Raw genomic sequence first — 24,282 nt, forward strand, 5'->3', positions numbered from 1 at the left:
ACTGAGCTCCTCAAATCCAGACTGCTCAGTACCAAGCCCAAGAATGGAGCCAGCCACGGAACTCAGTGGGTTTGCCTAAAGCCCTTATGCTTAGTCAGTGTCCTAGAAGCGTCTGAGTTTCCTAGGACTTGCAGGAGAGTCTATATGGTGTATTGAGAGTGAAGACTCTGAAGCTAGAGAACCTGCTTTTGACTCAGACTGATTGATGAATTCATTAATCAGTTACCTATTGGTTTTACCCTCTCTGTGCCCTAGTTTCCTCTTTTGAAAAATAGTAGTACCTACCTCATGGAGCATTTACAAGGATTAAAAGAGGTAATATTTATAAAACACTTAGAATATTGCCTATAATATAGTTACCAGTATATAAATGTTGACTCAATAATAATAATAATAATAATAATAATATCATTATTATTATTATTCAGACCCCATATGGATATGGACTTCTGCAAAAGAAGACGAAATTAGTGAACTCTTAAGAGCCAGGTCCAGTTCCCAAGACCCAGCTGATGGGCAGATCCATAACATTTCTCTAATTGCTCACTATCTACCAATTTTCCTATTCCCATTTACAAGTAATTGCTGAATCGGACACCTCATGTTTGCTTTATCTCCTAAAATCCTCTGGTTGTTCCTGGGATTATCAAACCGGTCCTTTTCAACCTAATTGCACTCTTCATAATGGACCAGATGTGTATGATAAGTCCTACTTGTGGCTGTGTCAATTGCTGCATTCTATTTATGCAGCTTCCAGAGCAGCTTCATTATTTATCCCCTCCCCCAACACAATTTGGCTTGTGTGCCTGTGTTTTAAACTGGGTTTGAAGCATTTAATTTTGCCAATACAATTTTAGGGTATTAGTTTGCCTCCTGTTCTCTCTCTGCCCTCCTTAATTACCATTTATTGCAAAGTCACACAGAAACATTAAATGCTAATTCTGACTTACGTGTTCCTGGCCAAGAATGAGGATAATAATTTCCATCCAACACAACCTGAACTCATTTTACATAAGGGTGATTCAGAGTAGAGATTTGAAATCGTAATCAAGTCTTTCTCAAAATCGCCTTACCCTAGCAGACATTCACTAATGTCTCTGCTAATTGGTAGGCAAATGGCAAAAAACAAAATCTCAGTTTAAAAAACAACAACAACAACACAAAAAACAACAACTTTGTAACATCGTTCGTGAAATTGCTCCTCTCATCAGCTCTTGCAACGTGACAGTTTAAGAAGGGAACACAACTCATTTTATTTGGTTAGATGGGGCTAATCCCACATCACCATAATCCCTCCTGATGTTTTATTGATTCTAAAGGACATTTAATCAGGAAGCAGCTCAGCACTAGAATCCTGCTAATTAGCAAGCAGCCACATTCCAAATGGGTTCCCAATTGAACAGCAGATTAATGGACAATATGTACTAAAATAATGATTCGTGCATTCAGCTCCTAAAATGTGTGTCTAAATTGCATCTTTAATCTCTTAAGGATATAGGTTTGCATACAAAACCCTTAACAGAATGGATTTAATTCAACAGAAGAAGCTTTAGCCAAGGACTGTTTAAGGATGAAACAGGTTTATCACTTATAAATGCAATTCTTTACTAGTTCTCATGGTTTGATGTCCTTGAACATTCAAAGGTCAAAGACAGGTGAATAAGGAAACCAGTGTGCTTCTCTGATATGCACATAAAATAGCGGGAAACTGACAATATTGATATATGTAGCCTAACCTCATTTGCTCCCCAATCCCTTTATTCTCATATATTTGTTTCCTGGAATCTTGGTTCTGGACCCTATCTTTTAATCAAGTATACTATGTAGCAGGTATAATGTGAGTGCTGATACTTGCTTTTCTCCATTTTTGGGGGGTATTTTGGGACTCCCAATTTTAGATGATTGGTTTTTACTTGGCTCTTAGCCCACTTTTCTGCTTTTTTTGCTTAACCACCTTCCTCCCTGCTACTCAGCCACCTCCAAGGTTTTAGATGAGGGAAACCCCCATGTCCTGAAGCTGGCCTGGTGGAAATTCATTGGCTAGGTTCAGTCTCCTTCCATCATTTATTTATCAGTTGATGTTTGCTGTAACCTTTACCCTTCTTTGCTTTTCTGTATTGCTCTAATCATCATGTAATATATGTCACATATTCCAGCTTCTTTACTGTTTCTCTTCCCCATTAGAATACAAGATTCACAAGAGAGGAGACTATTGCATTCATATCTGTGTCCCCAGTGATTAGAGTAGTGCTTGGTATACAGTAGCAGCTCAATAAGTATTTGTTAAATAAATTAATAAATGAATTAATCAAATATTTACTGTGTGACTATCATGTGCCAAGTATTGGCCTACAAGATGCTGAGGATATAATGTGAAGGAAACAGTCATGTTCCCTGCCAGCATGGGGATACCTACCTAGACGTTAAAGTATCAAATCGCATAAATAAATATGTAATTACAAATAAAGATAAGTTTTAAGAAAGAAAATAGCTGAGTGCTAAGAAGATAGCACAAGGAACCTGATTTTGATGAGGTCTTTAGGAACGGCCTTCTTCAATTTGGCCACGAGAGGGACTAGTCAGAATTTGTGTCTGACTAGGCATCCCTGAGAGTATCTTGACATTCTACCCCTTCCCTTGTTCAGTTCACTTTCACAGATATTTATTGAATTCTAATATGTGCGAATTGAATTCTAAGAGGCCATGCTCTAGACGCTTAGGATACATCAGTGAGCAAAACAAATAATCTTCCTGACCCCTGGCAGTATAGCTTATAGTCTATCAGAGATCAACAGATAACAATAAACATCATATATCAGCAAATCACCGAATACATTAGAAGTGTGTTGAAGAAAGCAGAAGGAAAGCAGGGTAAGAGGAAGAGGGGCTGAGAGACTACAACTTTAACTAGGGTGGTTAGTGTAGGCTATGGACTAGGTGGACAAGGTGATATTTGAGTAAAAAATAAAGAAGATGATCGAGTTAACATGTAGATATCTGGGTAAACAAGTGTTTTAAGTAGAGGAAGTATTCAGAGGTTAGTTGCTAAGGTGGTTATATGCATGGTACGTGTCAGAAGGACAAGGATTACAGGGTAACTGGAACAGAATGGGCAAAGGTAGTTGTAGAAGGAGCTAGAGAAGTAATCGGGGAGCAAATCAGGTAGCACTCTTTATAAGGACTTGGGTTTTTTTTTTTTTCTTTTTTTCCTCCTCTTAGTGAAATAAGATTCTCTTACAGTTCCATGCAAAACAATGACATAAACTGTTTTAGGTTTTAACAAATCACTGTAGCTACTGTACTGAGTATAAACTAGGAACAAGGGAGAAATCTAGTTCAGTTAGGAGGCTATTATACTAATCCAGGAGACATACAATGGTAGCTTGAATGAAATGTAGTTAATTAACAATAGAGGTGGTGAGAAGTGACCAGATTCTGGGGGTATTATGAAGATCGAGTTGCTTCCCTAATTAATTTTTGATGGATTGAATAGGAAATGTGAGAAAAAGAGAACAGCTAAAAATTACAGGTATGTTGTGTTTTCATTTTAATTCAGTTCAAAATGTTTTCTAATTTCCTTTTTCTTTCTTACCATAGGTTATTTAGAAGTGTGTTGTTTAGTTTCATAATGTTTGGAGATTTCCAGGATTTTTGTTTGTTGCTTTTAATTTCTACTTTAATTCTGTTGTGATCAGAGAACATATTTTATATGATTTCATCATTTTAAACTTACTGAGACTTGTTTTATGGCTCAGAATATGATTTAATTTTTTAAATATTTCATGTATGATGAAAAAGAATCTGTATTCTGCTATTATATGGAGTATTCTGTAATTGCTACTTGATTGATCAAGTTATTTGATCATTTGTCCATTTTTTAATTTTATTACTGCTTATTATCAATTACTGACAAAGAGATATTATATTCTCCAATTGTAATTGTAAATTTGTCTGTTTCTCCTTTAAGTTTTATGTTTTCTCTTTATGTAAATTAAAGCTATATTATTAAGGACATGAACATTTAGGTTTGTTATGTTCTCTTGATGAATCGACTTTTTGGTATCCCTTGCTTTGGAATGCATTTTATTTGACGTTAATGTAACCAAGGTGACTTTCATTTCATTAGAGTTAACATGGTGTATCATTTCCATATTTTTACTTTTAGTATGTCTTTTATTTTAAATGTGTTGGTTGTAGACAGCATTTAGTTAAATCTTGCTTTTTATATGAAATCTGAACATCACAGACTTTTTATTGGTACATTTGGATCATTAATACTTAATATAATTCTTGATATGGTTGGGTTTAAATCTAATACCTTGATATTTATTTCCTATTTATCTTATTTGTTTCTTGTTTCATTTTCCTCTTTTTAATATTTTATTATTTAAGTATGCATGTGTATCCTTTTTATCTTTTTAATTAGCATTTTAACTTATTATATTCTTCTTTCAAACAAAATTATAATACATATAAGAACCTTATCAAGTACATCTTTTTTTCCCCCTTGCAGCTGTGTATGTTATTGTCAAATGTTGCACTTATATTCTGAATCCCATAGTTCATTGTTAATATTTTTGCTTTAAATAGTAAATTTTCTTTTAAAGAGTTTTTTTTAATGAGAAATATACTTTTTATTCATCCATATATTACTATTTCTAGTACTTTTCAGTGTTTTGGTGTAGATCTAAAATTATCTTTTTCCTCTGCCTGAGGTCTTTTAATATTTGTAGTATAGCTCTGATGGTTATGAACACTCTCATCTCCATTTTATCTTTGTTTTAAAGTCTATTTTGTCTGATGTAATTATAGCTCCCCTGGCGTTCTTTTGGTTTCCATTTGCATAGAATATCTTTTTCTATTCCTTCACTTTCAGTCTGTGTGTTATCCTTATGTCTGATTTGAGTCTTTTATAGGCAGCATATAAATGCATCTTGTTTCTTTCTTATCCATTCAGTCACTCTGTATCTTTTGATTGTAGAATTTAGTCCATTTACATTTAAAGTAATTATAGATGGGTATGTACTTACTGCCATTTTGTTCATTGCTTTCTGGTTGTTTTGTAGTTCCTCTGTTCCTTTATCTCTTGGTCTCCTCCTTTGTGATTTGATGATTCTTTAGTGATATGTTTAGATTTCTTTCTCATTATCTTTTGTGTATCTTCTATAGCTTTTTGCTTTGTGGTCACCATGAGGCTTATATATAACAGCTTATATTTATAACAGTCTATTTTAAGTTGACCTGAACTATTCTCAACCCTTGTGCAAGACCTAAAATTTTTTCTGTCTCTTTCTTTTGTTCTTTTTCCTCCTCACCCCAGGGCCATGGGTAGTTTCCTCAAATGGATACATTAGCCAGTACTCAAGAGCAACTCTTTAGAAATCTCCAGAGAGAACTCTCTGGGGGATCTCTCTTCTCCACTTCTCTGTACTGTGCATTCTAGCCTTCTTGGCCTTCTATAACTCCAAATGCCATCTCTTTAGTGGAAGAAGAATTCTGGGGTCTGGATTTCCTCTTCTTGTTCCATAAGCTTAGCTTGCCTCATTTATTTTTCTTTCTTTAGGGAATCACGGTTTTGTGCTGCTTGGTATAAACATCTGAAAAACCATTGCTTCATATATTTTGTCCTATTTTTAAGTTATTTCAGATGAAATGGTAAATCTGACTCTTGATAGTCTATAATGGTTGGAATTCAAAGTTTTCTGCTTTGTATTTTGATGACCAAGAAGGCTGTCTTAATTTAAGCAAACATTTCTTAAGTATTTTCAATTAATGAAATTACTTCAGGGGCATCTGGGTGGCTCTGTTCGTTGATCATCCAACTCTTGATTTCAGCTGAGGTCATGATCTCAGGGTCATGAGATCAAGCCCTGCATCAGGCTCCATGCTTAGTGGGAAGTCTGCTTGAGATTCTCTCTTCCTCTCCCTTTGCCCCTTCCCCACGCACATGTGCTCTCTCTCTAAAATAAATAAATAAATATTTTTAAAAATAGAAATTGATTGCTTCACACATGAAGCTTCTAAAAACAGATCTCAGTGTTTGGTATCCTAATAGAGGACTATGAGAATAAAAAATCAACTTACTTTATTTCACCATGGTAACCCAGAGCTTGATGATTTAGCAGTGTCTCCAGGAGCCTCAAAGTTAGATATAATCCATGTTTTCCATATATAGTCCTGACCTGCAAAGTAAGAAAGGATTTGGAGTTTCATTATAATGAAATTAAGATTTAAATTTTATCTAATACAGCACTGTATGTTAACTATGCTGGAATTAAAATGTAAAAAATTAAAATAAAATTAGCAAATTTTTATTTGATTGATGCAGAGGTGCAGTTCATTACTCAGAAGCCATTGAACTTTGAAATGCTGATCTTAAATTTTTGCCAGCCACATTTTTGCTATTCTCTTTGATATGTCTTAATAAAAGATAACTATATTCTCAAAATATTTTTTTTTTTTGCCAGCAATGAAATGGGTGGTCAAGGCCTAGAAATTATATGTACTTAATATACAGGTAAAGTGTAAAATATTTTTGTGTATCTCCTTTGGTTTATAAAACAAGCTTGATATATTAGCACAGCTAGTATTGTTATCTGCATTTCATACATGGCAAAACCAATACTTAAAAAGATTAAGTCACTTCCCTGATGTTACACAGTTCATAAATGATGGAACTTAGTCTAGAAACCAGATGCCCAGTAAATTTTTGTTGGATAAGTCACTGTAGTTTCCCAGGTACTTAATATTTTCTGAGTCTAGCTGACAAATCATTTCTCAGTTTGGTGGATGGGTGACATGTCAGACTTTAGGGGTATGGTAGCATATATTGTGTGCTTAGCATATGTGTGTGTGTGTGTGTGTGTGTGTGTGTGTGTGTATGGAGAGAGAGAGAGAGAGAGACAAAGAGAAAGAGTGCATGGGCATGTGGGGGTTGGAGAGGCAGAGGAAGTAGAGAAGTGGGGAGGGAAAGGGAGAGAGGGAATCTTAAGCAGGCTCCACATTCAGTGTGGTTCCCCATGTGGGGCTTGATCTCATAGCTCTGAGATCATGACCTGAGCCAAAATCAAGAGGTGGACACTTAACTGACTGAGCTACCTAGGCACCCCTAGCATAATGTTTAAACATAGACTTTGGAATGAAACAGGAGTTATTTTGGACACAAGATCTGCTGCCTGTGATTTGTGTGACCTTTCTGTGCCCAGTGTTTCATCTACAGAACAAGACTAGTATTTTCTAATTCCTACGGTTCTGTGAGGGTTACATGAGAAAATAAACAGTTAGAATAATGCCTTGCTTTTAGTATGCATTTGATTAATATTTGTTGAAATGAAGAGATGAAGAAAGGCAAGAGAGGAAAGAGGGAGAAGAGGAGAGGAGAGGAGAGAAGGGAGAGAGAGAAAACAAGAAAAGGAGAAAGAAGGGAAGAAGGGATAGAAAGAAGGAAAGAAGAAAGGAAGGGAAGGAAGAAGGAAAGGGTGGGAGGAGGAAGGAAGGAAAGGGCAAAGAAAGAGATGTCTAATTTGTGCTTGATCTCAACTGTAGCTACTGTTATTACTCTGAGAGGAGGTTCAGTACAGTGACTGTATTATGCATGTTTTTTTACTCTAATGATTTGACATCAGGGCTGTGCTGACCCTGGAGTGATTGCCCCTCTCAAGGCTAACCAGTTCCTAGCAAGGGTAAAGGACAGGCTTGAAAGTGTGTTTTTCTTTCATATGCAAAGCAACCTCTTCTTTTATGGGGGGTGGGGGGCTCTCACACTGGGGCCACTATTTCCCTACCCTTATCACCCCAGGGTCAAGTACTAGGCAAATAGGGACAACCCCTATGCCTCAGGGATCACTGAAATTATTCAAACTAGCCAATCTTTTTTTTTTTTAAATTTTTTTTTATTTTTTATAAACATATATTTTTATCCCCAGGGGTACAGGTCTGTGAATCACCAGGTTTACACACTTCACAGCACTCACCAAAGCACATACCCTCCCCAATGTCCATAACCCCACCCCCTTCTCCCAACCCCCCTCCCCCCAGCAACCCTCAGTTTGTTTTGTGAGATTAAGAGTCACTTATGGTTTGTCTCCCTCCCAATCCCATCTTGTTTCATTGATTCTTCTCGTACCCACTTAAGCCCCCATGTTGCATCACCACTTCCTCATATCAGGGAGATCATATGACAGTTGTCTTTCTCCACTTGATTTATTTCACTAAGCATGATACGCTCTAGTTCCATCCATGTTGTCGCTCAAACTAGCCAATCCTAAACTGGCTCACCCTGCCTCTCCTATTCCACGATAAGGGCTCCTGTCCACATTTTCCCTTCATCCCCTCTGCCTGCCGCCTGACCAACCCTGCTGGTGTGGGTGTGCCATGCTCCCTTGCCTTGGAAGCTGTGTATAACAAACTGTCTCTTCAGTGGCACTCATCTCCTGATCTGTTGGTCGGAACATAGCAGAATAATAATAGAACCTAAACCGTAAAACAGTGACATAAAAACTAATCTTTGTTTATCTTTATGGAAGGAAACAAACAATACATCTAGGTTCAATACTTGTACATGTTACTTCCTAGGTATGGAGAAGTCCTGTCAGGGATGCTTAACAGAGGAAAGAAGATCAGTTTGGAACAGAAAAACAAAACAAAACAAAGCAAAACAACGAGTTAGTTTACAGAAGAGTAAGGGGTCAGGGAAAATTCCAGGCAGAAGAAAACCATGTGTGATTAATGGATGAGATAGAGTATGGTACTTTTTAGAAACCGCATATATTTTGACATTATCCATTCTACTATAATTTTATACCCTTTTATAATGATGTGGTCACTAGAGTTTCTTTAAAAGACACTGGCTTAGTGAGGCCTGCAGTTGTGTTTTATTCATTTTTCAATGGCCATTTGTTTAGCACCACATTGAAAAATAAAATGCCAATAATTATTGAACAAACAAATACATAGATGAACAAGGAAGTGAATGAATGAGTTGAAGACAGTAAAGACTAGAGTGTGTATGGGCAGAGGGTGGCAAAAATAAATTTAGAGAGGTAGAAATTAGTCACATTATGCCATTTTACTCCTTAAATAAAAATTGAATTATCCTCATAGTTATAGCCTATTAATGTATTTTTAAACATCAGTGTAAGAGGTTATTCTAAAAACAGTTCATTTACTTCTGGCAACATTGAGTTTTGCTCTAGGCTAAAATGAACAGCAGATTAGAAATAGTACATCAGGGTTCCTAGAAGCAGATTGATTGATGGCTGCTAAGAGCTGACAGTTATAAAGGAGCAAAAAAACATCTACCAGAATCCTGGCAACTTAGTGTTATTCAGGATTATTACTAAAATTGCTTAAAGCTTGAATATTCATAATGATGACCCTTGTTCAAAAAGAAAACATTTCATTATGTGTAGTTTCTTCTGTTTAGTAAGGAAATGTTTTTTAATCAAATGTAAATAAAATGTCTATGTTATTTAGAAAATGACATGTGAAATAAATATTCATTTCCCCAAAATGCTCCTTGAAAGAGTGGTGCACAGATGCTCTCTCAACTTCCTCTCTTCCCACTTAAAGCTCCATTTGCATTTTACCCCATCACTGTACTTTAACTGTATTTGCCAAGTCACTGGTAACTTCCATGGTTTGAAATTGCATGAGTACCCTTCAGTCCTAATTATAGATTGTCTCTTCACATCATATAACATGACTAATCATGCCATCCTTCTATAAATCTCTTTTTTGGCTTTCTTGACCACTCCCATGCCAGTTGTGATTATTTTTAGTCTCCTTTGTTGGCTTCTCTTCTACCTACTCCTTAACAATAAGTGTCCTCCTCTACTTTCCATTATGTCCTTGGGTAACCCTAACTACTCCCATGGCTTCATTATATTAAAGACCTTTATATTATATATACAGATAGATAGATATAAGATATATCTCTATCTATCTATCTATCTATCTGTCTATATCTATCTATAAAGGACCTGTATATTAAAGATCTTTAAATCATTATTTAGCTTTACTGTCTCAACCAAGAACAAAGTGTTTAAAACTGAGCCCCTCATCCTATACCCCATCCCTTTAAATCTACTCCTTGTTGGTTTCCTATCACAGAGAATGGTACCACCACTCACCAAGTTGCCAAGGCCAGAACCCTGGGAATCATTTTGATCTTCCTAATTCAGGGCCCATATCTAGTTAGTCACCAAGATATACTTTCCTACCTCCTTAATATCTCTATCTCTCCTGTTAACGTCCTGATTTAAAACCTCCTAATTTCTTGCTTGAATTATTGGAATAGCCTTCTACATTTAAAGTACAGAGGGTCTCTTTGCCTCTGATTCTTCATATTCCATTAGAGTGCTTTTTACAAATTTCAAATTTGATCATATCATTCACTGTTTAATATCCTGTGATGATCCTTTTGGGCCTCAGGACGAAGTTCAGCTCCTTAGAAAGACCCATCATAAATTGGCTCCAACTTTCCTTTCTAACATCAACTTGGGCAGCATCTCCCACCATCCCCAGCCACCACACACCCACGATATTCTGTCTATATGAATGACTTCCAGTTTCCTGAATTAGTTGTGCTCTCTCTTATTTCAGTCCCATTTCACACTGTTCTTTTTACCTAGGATACTTTTCCCATCATTGTCTCTGCCTTCCTCCTAATTCTTTGCCAAATTCACTTGTCCCGTAAGATTTAGTATTTGCATCATCTCCTCTGGATGGGTTTTGAGCCAGGCTATGTTGTTGTTCTTTTTCTGTGTTCCAAGTTACTGCCGTCACTGCATTTGTCATACAGAACTATGTCATGTTTAAAATGGCACCTTTCCCCTGAGCTCCTGGAGAACTCAGGAACTGAGTTCATAATAGTCTCTTGTCCTTAGTGGCTTATAAGAGTACTCAGAACACTGGATGAGGATCTATGTTGCCTCAGCAGTCCTGCCAGAAGCCATCATTGCATCAAAGTTGAACTAGAGGAACAGGAGGTGTGAGTCAACGGAATGGGGATGGTAGATATTTGACATGTTTTTAGACTATTCTTTGAGAATGGCAAAATTTCATTCATTTGAGTGGCAAGATGCAAGATTATCCTTCAAGACTACATTTATTTATCTGAGAAGCTACAGGTGATCTGTGAGCCCTCTGAAATGACTGCAAGGGTGGTATCCCTGCCACACACACACTGCAAGGGCACAGGGAATGTAGATTTCATGAGAAATTTAAGAATCCTGTGATTCTTTTCCCTACACTCCAAGGAGATTAAAAATTGCTGTTCAAAAAGAGAAGCCCTTCCAACTCGTAGCCTTTCCCAGTCTAGCCTGAAGTCCTATGTCTAGGAACATGAATGCGAGGGTACAGCTGCTGCTGCTTTTTGTATCCAATGTCCCTTGGGCCTCAATTTGTCTCATGTTCTGGGGAAACAGAATTCTATTTTACATGCCTCCCAGACTGCAATATACTCTGAGTGAGTTCCAGATGTCTTAAGAGATGCCAGATGGCTCAAAAGAGACAGACCAGCTTCAAGGAAAATGTGCCCCATTTCTTTGGACATGAACCACAAATTTAAGCTTTCAGGGCCAGCTCTCATAGCCAGTGCTCAATGTGGCCATCACTTGACCCTGGAAATATCCTTCTTCCTTGGGCTGTTTTGAGTAATAATTTAACCAAATACTGATTTTTTTTTTTATTAGAAGAGAAAGAAACTAGTGTTTACTGAGTGCCTCCTATATTAGTGTGGGAAGTGCCTTCACACACTTATCTTGTTTAATCCTCACAACAGATACAGGAAATAGATATTTGAACCCAGTTTTTTTTTTTCCAGCTGAAAAATCTGAAGACTCAAAAGAGTTTAAACAAATTTATTTTGCTTTACAAGTTATTTATGTGTTATTCTACTAATATCACCTGAGAACATACAGGCTTCATTGATGGTATCACGTAATTTCCAATCTAACAAATATTTGCTGCTTCTTATTCTATTTCCACTGATATTATGAACATAATAAAAGCCATTTATGTTGTGTGGAAACTTCTGCAGTGTGCTCCCCAGTGAAACATGCTTGCATGTGTAATCTTCACATACATAACAGACTATGTACACACTATCATGACCTTTGTTTTTGTATGAAAGCATAGAGAAAGCTGCTTCTGTCCTGGAATAAGAATCTACTTCCAGCATCCTGTGTCCTTGCTTCCTTAATAAATGTCATGTATTCCTCTTAATTCCCCTCCATTCTAACTCCTGTTTAACTAGATGAAAGGTATTTTCCAATCTTTTCTCTAGCACATTCTTTGTTATCCTCCCCCCCCCCACCCAAATTGTAAATCCCTTCTACTCCTCTGGAATTCTAAGTCTTACATTCTTAACTCAATGGATAGTTCCAGATATCTTTTGGTGAATAGAGTTCAAATTCTGACTTTCAATATCCAGTACTCTTCTGTACTTTGAACCCTGGCTCTGCTACTTGCTAGCTGTGGCCCTTGGATGATTCCGTTGGCTGCCCTGAGACTCAGTATTTTTCATTAAATTGGTATTATAATATCCATCTGGATTTTATAGTTATCTGTAAATGTTAAATGAGAGAGAGTAAATAAAGCATTTAGTGCAGGGTTTGGCACTTACTTAGTAAGAATTCAATAAAGTGGAGGTGATAAGTTGTTATTGATGGAATTGTAGTAATAATTGTAATTATTATTTTGCCTGTATTCAAGGTAGCCTTATGACTAGGGTTTCTTTGGCTCAAGACAACACTTGAGTTTATGTGGTTCTGTATCCTCTTCCATAAAACACATCTGCGCTGTTAATTCTCCAAAACAGCACATTAATCTCTATCAGCGATAAATCACATTAGTTCCTAAAAACTCAGTGTTCCTAAGGAATGGGATACCACATGCTGATGTCACTGGAAGCTGGTAGAGCGTGTGAGAAATGAACATTTGGCCTTGGAAAAATTGTTTGTTTTCCATTGTGAAATAGTATTTGAGTGTTGTCATATTCTCTATTATTAACATAGAACATATCTCAGCCCAAGTAATTCCTGGACCAATTATGCACATTCTACAATTCCTTTCTCCTTTTGTTTTTCTCATTTCAAGCACAGAAAACAAACAATTGTATAATGTGATCCACGGGCAGAACACAGATTATAGCTGTGCTTTCTGCTAGATCCTGAGGTGGGCTCTGGAGATGAACACACTGGAACTCTAATTTTGGTTACCTTGGTGGGGGCAGGGAGCCAGAGAAAGAGTAGTCTTCCTTCTGGAAATTCAGACTGAGGCCCTCTATGTTGAGTTTGCCATGGATTGTCCTTAGTGCCATCAGGATCTCCAGTAGGTTCTCGCCCACTTCTGACTTTGGGCTGGCCTCTGGAGGAGCAGTACTCTGTGGAGGGGCAGGGGAAAGTCTGTGACACATGAACCTCCCAAAGCTGCTGTGTTTCCATACCACATTTCTCAGTTCTGACATACACCACGAACCCAGAGAACCCACTCAATAAGAGCTTCTAGATTTCAGAAACCTTATCATGGGGTCTTTGCATGGAGATTTCACAGATTATCTCCAATCTGTTCTATTCTACTGACCACTGAAGGAGGCACCAATGAATTTGGCTAGAACATAAACCAAAACTTTTTTCCAAGTTGAGAAGAAAAATTACAAGTGACCACAGTAGTTTACTTTAGCTGCTTGATCTTACTTCTCTTAAGCCCATATAATTATTGATGGCAATTCAAATTTCCAAACTGTCCCTTGCCACAGGCAAAGCAAAGTGGATCCTGCCAGATCCCTGTAACCATGGATTTCCTTCTATAGAAGGAAATCTTGAATCAAGTGAACTTCCCATGTTATCTTTGACTCTGCAATTAGTATCTGGAAAACTCAGAAAAGTTTTGGCAGTAATGATTTTGCATATGTTTCTAATAATTATGATTGTTTATCTCACTGACTATTGTAACTTTAAATGAAAGGTGAAAACCCATGATAGGTGATAAAGCATTATAGTCATTTATTTTATGAAACTAGTTTGAGATGTTTACTCATTTAACATTCAAGTGATGTCTCCTTCTGGATCCAGCTATCTTCTTGGCAGAGAAGCTTTTCCTAATTTCCACTGTCTCAACATAACGTGCCACTTCCCTACAAGGACAGTCTGTGACTTCTCCAAGCCTCCACTCCTGTAAATCATCTTCTTTTCAGTGATGTGTCAATAAACCTTAATAACCTGCTTTCAAAGATAATGCCCTAATTTATTGCATTACTAATTTTCATGGTGTAAGTACTCCCACCATGGATGACTTCAAGGTGCCAATAGAATATCATTGAATGATGATGAATATTTTTTCATGTGTCTGCTAGCTATTTGAATGTCTTCATTGAAGAAGTGTCTATTCATGTCTTCTGCCTATTTTTTGAAATGTTTATCTGTTTTTTTGGTGTTGAATTTGTGAAGTTCTTTATAGATCTTGTATATCAGCCCTTTGTCTATAATGTCATTTGCAAATATCTTCTCCTATTCTGTGGATTGCCTCTTGTTTTGTTGACTGTTTCCTTTGCTGTGAAGAAGCTTTTGATCTTGATGAAACCTCAAAATTCATTTTTACTTTTGTTTCCTTTGTCTTTGGAGACATGTCTTGAAAGAATTTGCTGTGGCTGATGTCAAAGAGGTTACTGCCTATGTTCTCCTCTAGGATTTTGATGGATCCTGTCTCACATTTAGGTCCTTCATCCATTTTGAGTTTATCTTTATGTATGGTGTGAAAGAATTTTCAAGTTTCATTCTTCTGTATATAACTGCCCACTTTTCCCAGCACCATTTGTTGAAGAGACTGTCTTTTTTCCATTGGATATTTTTTTCTGCTTTGTTGAAGATCAGTTGACCATTGAGTTGTGAGTCCATATCTGGGCTCTCTATTCTGTTCCATTGACTTATGTGTCTGTTTTTGTGCCAGTACCATGCTATCTTGGAGATCACAGCTTTATAATATAGCTTGAAATCAAGCGTGATGCCCCCAGCTTTGTTTTTCTTTTTCAACATTTCCTTGGTGATTTGGGGTCTTTTCTTGTTCCATACAAATTTTAGGATTGTTTGTTCCAGCACTTTGAAAAATGTATTTTGACTGAGATGGCATTGAAATTATACATTGCTCTGGGCAGCATAGATATTTTAACAATGTTTATTTTTCTGATCCATGAGCATGGAATGTTTTTACATCTTTTTATGTCTTCTTCAACTTCTTTCATGAGTGTTTTGTAGTTCCTAGAATATAGATCCTTCACTTCTTTGCTTAGGTTTATTCCAAGATATCTTATGTTTTTTTTTGTGCTATTGTAAATGGAATTGATTCTCCAATTTCTCTTTCTACAGTTACATTGATTTCTGTGCCTTGATTTTGTATCCTGCCATATTACTGAATTGCTATATTAGTTCTAGTAATTTGGGGGTGGAGCCTTAGCTATCAGGGAAATTCAAATCAAAACCACATTGAGATACCACCTTATACTAGTTAGAATGGCAAAGATTGACAAGGTAAAAAACAAAAAGTGTTGGTGATGTGGTGGAGAAGGAGGATCCCTCTTACACTGTTGGTGGGAATGCAAGTTGTGAAGTCACTTTTGCAAACAGTGTGGCGATTCCTCAAAAAATTAAAAATAGAGTTATCCTATGACCCAACAGTTGCACTACTGGGTATTTGCCCCAATGATACAGATGTAGTGAAAATGAGGGCCATATGTACTTCAATGTTCATAGCAGCAATGGACACAATAGCTAAACTGTGGAAAGAGCTGAGATGCCCTTCAACAGAAGAATGGATAAAGAAGATGTGGTCTGTATGTACAATGGAATATTACTCAGCCATCAGAAAGGATGAATACCCAATTTTTGCATCAACATGGGTGGGGCTGGAGAAGATTATGCTCAGTGAAATAAGTCAAACAGAGAAAGACAATTATCATATGGTTTCACTTACTTGAGGAACATAAGGAATAACATGTAGGACATTAGGAAAAGTGAATTGGGGGAAATTGGAGGGGGAGATGAACCATGAGAGACTGTGGATTCTGAGAAACAAACAGGATTTTAGAGAGGAGGAGAGTAGGGGGATGGGTGAACCTGGTGGTGGGTATTAAGGAGGGCATGTATTGCATGGAGCACTGGGTGTTGTACATAAACAATGAATCTTGGAACACTACACCAAAAACTAATGATGTATTTTATGGGGACTAACATAACACAATTAAAAAAAAGAAGAGGCTGTTGGGCGCCTGGGTGGCTCAGTGGGTTAGGCCGCTGCCTTCGGCTCAGGTCATGATCTCGGAGTCCTGGGATCGGGTCCCGCGTCGGGCTCTCTGCTCGGCGGAGAGCCTGCTTCCCTCTCTCTCTCTGCCTGCCTCTCCATCTACTTGTGATTTCTCTCTGTCAGGTAAATAAATAAAATCTTTAAAAAAAAAAAAAAAAAAAAAAAAAAAAAAAAAAAAAAAAAAAAAGAAGAGGCTGTCACTGAATAAGGATCTTGGAAGTGGTGCTCCTAATTGGCCCTCAGTGGTTCTCTAGCACCCTGTGCTTGATCAGCTCTTTCATAATTCCTTCTTCTTTTCCTTAATAAGTCTTCCTCAGGTTGCAATCACATTTTTATTTCTTTAGCTATTGTTTCATGTCTGACTTCCCTGCTAGACTGTTCCATCAGATGTGGTTCAAGTCTGTTTTGTTTCTTACTATTTCCTGAGGATCTTATACAGTACATGGAATTGATTATTTTTATATGTATTTAACCTTTACTAGAGGTCATATTGTATTTTCTTAAATGATTTTTTTTGAGAGAGAGAGAGAGAGGGAGGGTGTACATGTGAGTGGGATGAGGGGCAGAGGGAGAGATGGAGGGAGGGGAAGAGAATCTCAAGCAGACTCCCTGCTGAGTGCAATACCTGATGTGGGGCTCAATCTTATGACCCTGAGATCATGACCTGAGCTGAAATCAAGATGTGGCTGCTTAACCAACTGAGTCACCCAGGTGCCCCTCTATCTTCTTTTTGCTCTGTGACTTTTACTTGAGTTTTGCCTAATAGCTCATATTTTCTGAAAGCTTATTACAGGAAAGAAGGAGTGGCTGTTTAACTTTGTTTAGGTCATAAAGTTTCTACACCCTCCTTCCCCATTCAGAATGTTCTCCAGCTCAGGATTCTCTCAGTCTAGTGGAGGAAAATGCCAACTATGTGGTTTATAAGGCTCTCTTTGCTGAGAGAGCACATGACCAAGACCTTGGTCATCAGATGTATCTGTCCCAGATCTGAATCGCCAGTTTTCTTTCCTCTTTCCTTTTCTTGCAATGCCAGTTCCTGGGGGTAGGAATTCATGAACCTTTGGCCCCTGTCTCTGAACAGCAAGTACAAAATGAGCAGGAGTTGTATGAACCCATTTGCTTCAGCTGGTGGGGTTTCTTAGGAAACCTGCTGTGGAACATTGTTTCATCTGGTCCAACTTAGGTAAAGAGAGCTGTTGCCACGCTTGTTGCCACAGGTGATGCTGGAGGCTTTTTAAACATCACAGAGCTGTCCCCCTAAAGGCTATTCCTGACAGAACACGGGAGGGCCTTTTTCTGCAGCATGGTAATTAACAAAGAACCTGGGTTCATGATAGGCCATCAGTTCTGCACTTCCACAGATATGCCGTCTGGTATGTATCAACCAGCACCTTCTCCCATGAGTTCAAAGTGATCCCTCTGTGTACACCATTTTTATAGAGTAGGTATCCAGATGTCTCTGCAAGTGGATCATTGGAGGTGCCAATTACATTAAACAATATTCAGTGAGCGTCTACCTTGTGCTGGGCATGATACTAAATACTGAGTTATCCAGGATAGACACTATTACTAACCTCAGATGTCAAGGGAGTAGTTACAGGTACAATGGCTGTCAGAAAGAGAAAGGATGGTGGGGCCAAATACCACAGAGTGTCAGAGAGATCTAACCTAGTCTAGGGCTCAGGAGTGCCATCCTGTCCTGCACTCCTAAGACCCATATCTGCCAGTGGGTAGCCATGTCTTTAATGCATAGTCTGCCACCTCACAGGGCCCAGATCTCATGGCTTGTGTTTTATGAAGTGTGGTTGCTGACTATTATTTATTTCTGGGACTTCATGGCCCTCGTAGGACAGCTGCTTCCAGATATTTGACTGGTATACCTACCTGACAGTGTCTTTCTTTGCACTTTTAGCCTTGAGGGAAGGATTGGACCTTGCCAACCTCTGCATTCACTGTGCTCGGCAAGGTTCACCTGGCCAGCAGCTGGTATTCAATGAATATAAAAAGGCATTAAAAGGGCACACTGTAGAAAGGAAGCAAGTCCAACACTTGATCCAGGGCCATTTTTACAGGAAACTACTATCCTAGAGTGAAGGGATCAATTCCAATAAGGCAACTCTTAACTACTATGTCACATTATTTGTAACCGAAAAGAGTGTCTTCTGGTAGGATAGTTTAAAAATAATTTAAAAAATTTGGTGAGTGCTGTGAAGTGTGTAAACCTGTTGATTCACAGACCTGTACCCCTGGGGATAAAAATATATGTTTATCAAAAATAAAAAATTAAAAAAAAAAAAAAAAAAAAATTCCTATATAGCAGGGGCACCTGTGTGGCTCAGTGGGTTAGGCCGCTGCCTTCGGCTCAGGTCATGATCTCAGGGTCCTGGGATTGAGTCCCGCATCGGGCTCTCTGCTCAGCAGGGAGCCTGCTTCCTCCTCTCTCTCTCTCTGCCTGCCTCTCTGCCTACTTGTGATCTCTCTCTGTCAAATATATAAATAAAATCTTTTAAAAAAATTCCTATATAGCATTTCTTTTGTATCAGTTACTGTTTTTAAGAACTTTGCATTGGTTAAGTTATTCTCAAGATCTATGAAGTGAAGGGGTATCTCTTATGACTCCCATTTCACAATGGACACACAGAGAGGGTAAGTGACTAGCCCAAGGTTACAGTGCCATTAAATGGCAGAAACAGGGGTTGAGCTTGGGCTTCTGGTAATGGAGGCTATGCTCCCAACCACTGTAGTTTGTCAATTTCCTTGGAGAACACAGAGACTAGCACGCTCTACTGTGCCTCCTCTCTGAAGATACCCCTCACATCCTATTTTACTTTATGTCATTTCTTACCCTTTAGATTACATTATTGATTCTGGTACCTGAAACCCTTCTTTGCTAGTGCCTGTAAGCCAGGAGTTCATTGACTGAACATAGTTTTGTAATCACATTTTATAGACTGGAGTTCTGCACCAGTGTATGATCATTTCTTATTCCATGAGGGTTTTCATTGTCACATGGCAACCTCATTAAAATAAGACACATGCTTGATCTCAAGAAACCTATGCAATTGTTGCAAACAAATTTCTGTGCTGGCCTGTGTATGAGAGAGGGGAAATGACAAGCATAAGATGGCTGTTGGTGAAGGGCACAGTGATTCTACATTGGGTGAACTTTTATGGTAAATGACCTGAAAAATTACCACCTGTTCTAGAAGCCTAGGAGCACTATGCCCAAGGAAAGAAAGAAAGACCCTTTGGCCATGATGACGACAACCCTGAGATTTCCTCTGGTTGCTGCCTACAGCTTCTTTGCTTTGTGGTGGATCATTGGAAGCTGCAGCTTTTAAAAACCAGAGGAGCTTTCCATAATTCACCTGAAAATCCAATAGGAAACAGAACATCCTCATTTAGTGGATATGTAAAAGAAAGAAATGCCCATAAGGGAAATGCCAGGTGAGATAGAGCATTTGGGAATGTCTTAATAAAAGAATTTATGAAGGGGCAGCTGGGTGGCTCAGTTGGTTAAGTTTCCAACTTTTGGTTCAAGCTCAGGTCATGATCTCGGGGCCGTGAGATTGAGGCCTGCATTGGGCTCCAAGCTCAGCACAGAGTCCGAGTCTGCTTCAGATTCTTTCTCCTTCTGCTCCCTCTTACCTGTGTTCTCGCTCTCAAATAAATAAATAAATAAAATCTTCAAAAAAACCCTTTCAATAAAAGTTTTTAAACTGGCTTTAAAAATAGAATATAATAATTATTAGTGCTTTTTACCAACTATGCCTATTATTCTCCCTTCCTGATTGCCTTGTGATTGGAAAGGGCCATGGGAACATTTATGGCCAATGAGTAGTGAAGTGAAGAAGTAGCAGAAGTGACGTGTGCTCCTTCTGGCTGAGGATTAAACTGCTCACATGAGATGCTCTAGAGCCTTCTTTTTTTCCCTCTGCCAGCACATCCCAAAATATACCAGAGTCACTGCTTCATCAGCCTGGGTTTTGGAGCTAAGATGACAATATGGTTGCTGACTAATTATAGAAATGTAAGTGAGGAATAAACTTTTGTTGTTTTGGGCCACTGACACTATTTGTTACTATAGCCTAACCTAGCCTTTAGCTTCTGTCTCTCTCACATCTCTTATAAATTTATTATATATAGCATAGGCTTATATTTAGATATATCCAACAGATATATTCAGATTATTTGAGAAAAAGGCCTTATTAAACTAAGTGAAAAATCTTAATAACCTCCCCTTCCCCGACTCTTTGCCCCCAGGAAAGGACTGAAGGAATGTTGTCTATTTCCATTTCTGGTCTAGATGACATCCTAGGGACCTCTGGTGGGCAGACAACTCCACAGTGCTGGAGGAGGTAATGGTTGGGGAGGGAAGCTGTATAAGGTTCTGATATAAACTTGGTCTCACACCAGAGAATTTGATGAAGCTGAAGATTCATAGTGGTTGTACTAAGTGACATTGTATTACTACATACTTATCATCAGTATACAACAAATTATAGTTGGTTAGAGATGGGCATGAGGGACAACCAATATTTATTTGAGTGTCTACTGGATGCTAAGCACATGACCAGATAATTTATATTTATTATATTACTAAATTCTCATACTACCCCTATGAGGTTGGTTTTGGCCTGGTTTTCTATCAGCACATGCTCACTCATGATTTACCCACTGCTCTTACTTTTCCTATTGTAGAATATATTCCTCTAGAATTTGGTTGCACTTGGACTGTGCTTTGTATCCACCCACAAGTATAAGCTTGGAAAGTGCAGTGCTCAGAGCAAGAGCCCTGGACTTATCACTGGGGAGCCTTTATCTCTACCCTGGGTCTGCCATTAATTCTCTGGGTGTGATGCACGATTTCCTTCCCAATTACGGGTCTTGGTTTCCTAATTAGAAAAATGGTGGTTATATTATATTTTAAAGATACCTCGCACCTGTAGCTCTCTAGGAACTGTCCTGATATATCCTAGTCAAATTCACCATTCTTATCTCATAACTTACAGACTGACCAACTTGTCAATGAGACTCAAGTGAGTCCATTATCCTAAATCTGTAACCACCTCAATATTGCTAAGAGCAGACAATGAAAGTCAGGACAGAGTAGTCTTTGAAAAAGAAATCAAATAGAGCTGAGACAATCTATTTTCTATTCTTGTCTATTCTGACTAGAGAATTTCACATATGAATAAAAATAAGCTTTGTATCTTATAGCTTAATAGTAAAGGTTATTTTTTAAAAAGAAACCAACCTTTTAATTCTATTACTCTGATGGATATAAGTAAAATAAACAAAAGGAAACCACACTTTTTTTTTTTTTTTGACAGAAAGAGATCACAAATAGAGAGGCAGACAGAGGGAGAGGAGGAAGCAGGCTCCCTGCTGAGCAGAGAGCCCAGTGCAGGGCTCCCTCCCAGGACCCTGGGATCATGACCTGAGCCGAAGGCAGAGGCTTTAACCACTGAGCCACCCAGGCACCTCAGAACAAATCTTTAAAACACATTCCCAGTTCCAAATAACTTCAGCCCATATAGTCATTGAATCATTCAGTCCCCCCAAAAGAAAGCTTGCCTCTACATCAATCTCAGCATTACACAATTAACATGTCTGACAAATATATTAACAATAAAACAATGCTGTTTCTTTTGTGTAAGAAAGGAGGTGTCTGTGTTAGACAAAGGAAAAGTAGATCTAACATAAGGTATTCATAGGCAAAAGTAAAGTTCTTATTAGAGATAAAGGTATCCTAGGCTGTTTTATTTTTATTTATTTATTTCTTTTAAGTAGGCTCCAAGCCCAAAGTGGTGCTTGACCTTATAACCCTGAGATTAAGAGTCAGATGGTCTACTGACTGAGCCCACCAGGCACCTCCCTAGGCTGTTTTAATTAGCAGATTGAGGAAGGGCAGCAAAGGCAACTAGAAGTTTTGTCAAGAATGGGATAGAAGAGATTAAAAAGCTCAGCATGTTTTATCCTAAGAGCAATGTTATTAAAGGTTACAATGGAATAAATGATGGAACAAAGGTCAAGGATAAAGTGTCATTCCCTCTTGCAATGGAATATGGTATATTAATTATGCTTAAAAATTTTCTAGATTTTATGATGTTTTGACATCTTGGGTAGCCTTGCTGGCTGGAAGAGATTGCCCTTCCCAGGGTTAATTAATTTCTCTTCAAGCAAATATTTCCCCTGCCCCAAATCAACCCAGTCCAGATACTAAACAGCTAGGGACAGTCCTTAGGCTTGAAGCCTGCTGGAATTATTCAGACTAGCCAGTTCTAAGCTGTTTACCTTACCTTGCCTTGCCTTTGTTGTGGAAACCTCAGTAAAAGCTAGAGCCTGGGCTTTTGCCTCACTTGTGCGTCCTGAGAGTGGCGCTCCCCCATGTGATCCTGTGATGTCTCATGTCCCCTTTTTGTGGGAAATGTTACTGAACTATTCATTCAAAAGCGGTTGTCACTCTATCTGTTATCTTATCATACCAGATAAAAATAACATCTTGGGTACAAATTGACACACATGGTTATTTTTAGTATCAGACAATTGAAAGGAGACAGATCCCAGAATGATTCACTGGAAACTCAATGTCTGTACTCAATTGATTGGCATGTTAAAAAACCTGTCAGTATGGATAAAAAACTAAAGGAGCTTTATAGTCATGAAGCATTTTAAAGAAAAATCAAGAGGCTCTCTAGAGTGGGAGGAGTGAGCAGGAGTGGCAGAGAGTTCTAGAATAGACATAAAAATAACAAGACATTTATTGGACACATAATCTGTACAAGGCACAATACAGATGCTTTGTTTATGCCATTCCATTTAATCTTTACAACAAGCTCTCATCCATTTTGGGTTTACTTTGTGTATGGTGTGAGAGAATGGCCAAGTTTCGTTCTCCTGTATATAGCTGTCCATTTTCCCCAGCACTATTTGTTGAAGAGACTGTCTTTTTTCTACTGGATATTTTTTCCTGCTTTGTTGAAGATTAGTTGACCATAGAGTTGAGGGTTCATATCTGGGCTCTCTATTCTGTTCCATTGACCTATGAGTATGTTTTTGTTCCAGTACCTTGCTGTCTTGGTGATCATAGCATTGTAATATAGCTTGAAATCAGGCAATGCGATGCCCCAACTTTGTTTTTCTTTTTCAACTTTTCCTTGGCAGGTTGGGATCTTTTCTGGTTCCATACAAATTTTAGGATTGTTTGTTCCAGCACTTTTTTGATCGAGATGGTGTTGAAATTATAAATTGCTCTGGGCAGCATAGACATTTTAACAATGTTTATTCTTCTGATCCATGCGCATAGAATGTTTTTCCACCTTTTCGTGTCTTTTTAAATTTCTTTCATGAGTGTTCTGTAGTTCCTAGAATATAGATCCTTCACCTCTTTGATTAGGTTTATTCCAGGATATCTTATGGTTTTTGGTGCTATTGTAAATGGAACTGATTCTCTAATTTCTCTTTCTATAGTTACATTGTTCATGTATAAGAAAGCAACTGATTTCTGTGCATTGATTTTGTATCCTGCTACATTACTGAATTGCCGTATGAGTTTAGTAATTTGGGGATAGAGTCTTTTGGGTTTTCACATAGAGTATCATGTCCTCTGTGAAGAGAGAGAGAGTTTGAATTCTTCTTTGCCAATTTAAATGTCTTTTATTTCTTTTTGTTGTCTTACTTGGTGTTGCTAAGACTTCTAGTACTATGTTGAACAATAGTGGAGAGAATGAGCATGCTGTCATGTTCCTGATCTCAAGGGAAAGGCTCTCAGCTTTTCCCTAAATGAGAATGGTAGTCACTGTGGGTTTTTCATGAAGTTGAGTATTCCCTCTATCCTTTATACTCTGAAGTGTGACAGGAATCCATCAAAATCCTAGAGGAGAACATAGGCAGTAAACTCTTTAACATCGGCCACAGCAACTTCTTTGAAGATATGCCTCCAAAGGCAAAGGAAACAAAAGTGAAATGAACTTTTGGGAC

General features: G+C 38.1%; 1 protein-coding gene across 1 annotated transcript in view; it reads right to left on the reverse strand.

Annotated features, from left to right (window-relative positions):
- Positions 1-24,282, reverse strand: part of CUNH1orf87 (chromosome unknown C1orf87 homolog) — an 89,286-nt gene that overhangs the window by 27,097 nt on the left and 37,907 nt on the right. The window contains 4 exon segments of the mRNA XM_004751684.1: positions 6,085-6,182; positions 8,409-8,472; positions 13,221-13,384; positions 19,596-19,667. Coding sequence (XP_004751741.1) covers positions 6,085-6,182; positions 8,409-8,472; positions 13,221-13,384; positions 19,596-19,667 — 398 coding nt within the window.

This window comes from Mustela putorius, unplaced genomic scaffold (genome assembly GCF_011764305.1).
Source record: "Mustela putorius furo isolate JIRA1106 unplaced genomic scaffold, ASM1176430v1.1 tig00003853_pilon_pilon_pilon, whole genome shotgun sequence".
Lineage (NCBI taxonomy): Eukaryota > Metazoa > Chordata > Mammalia > Carnivora > Mustelidae > Mustela > Mustela putorius.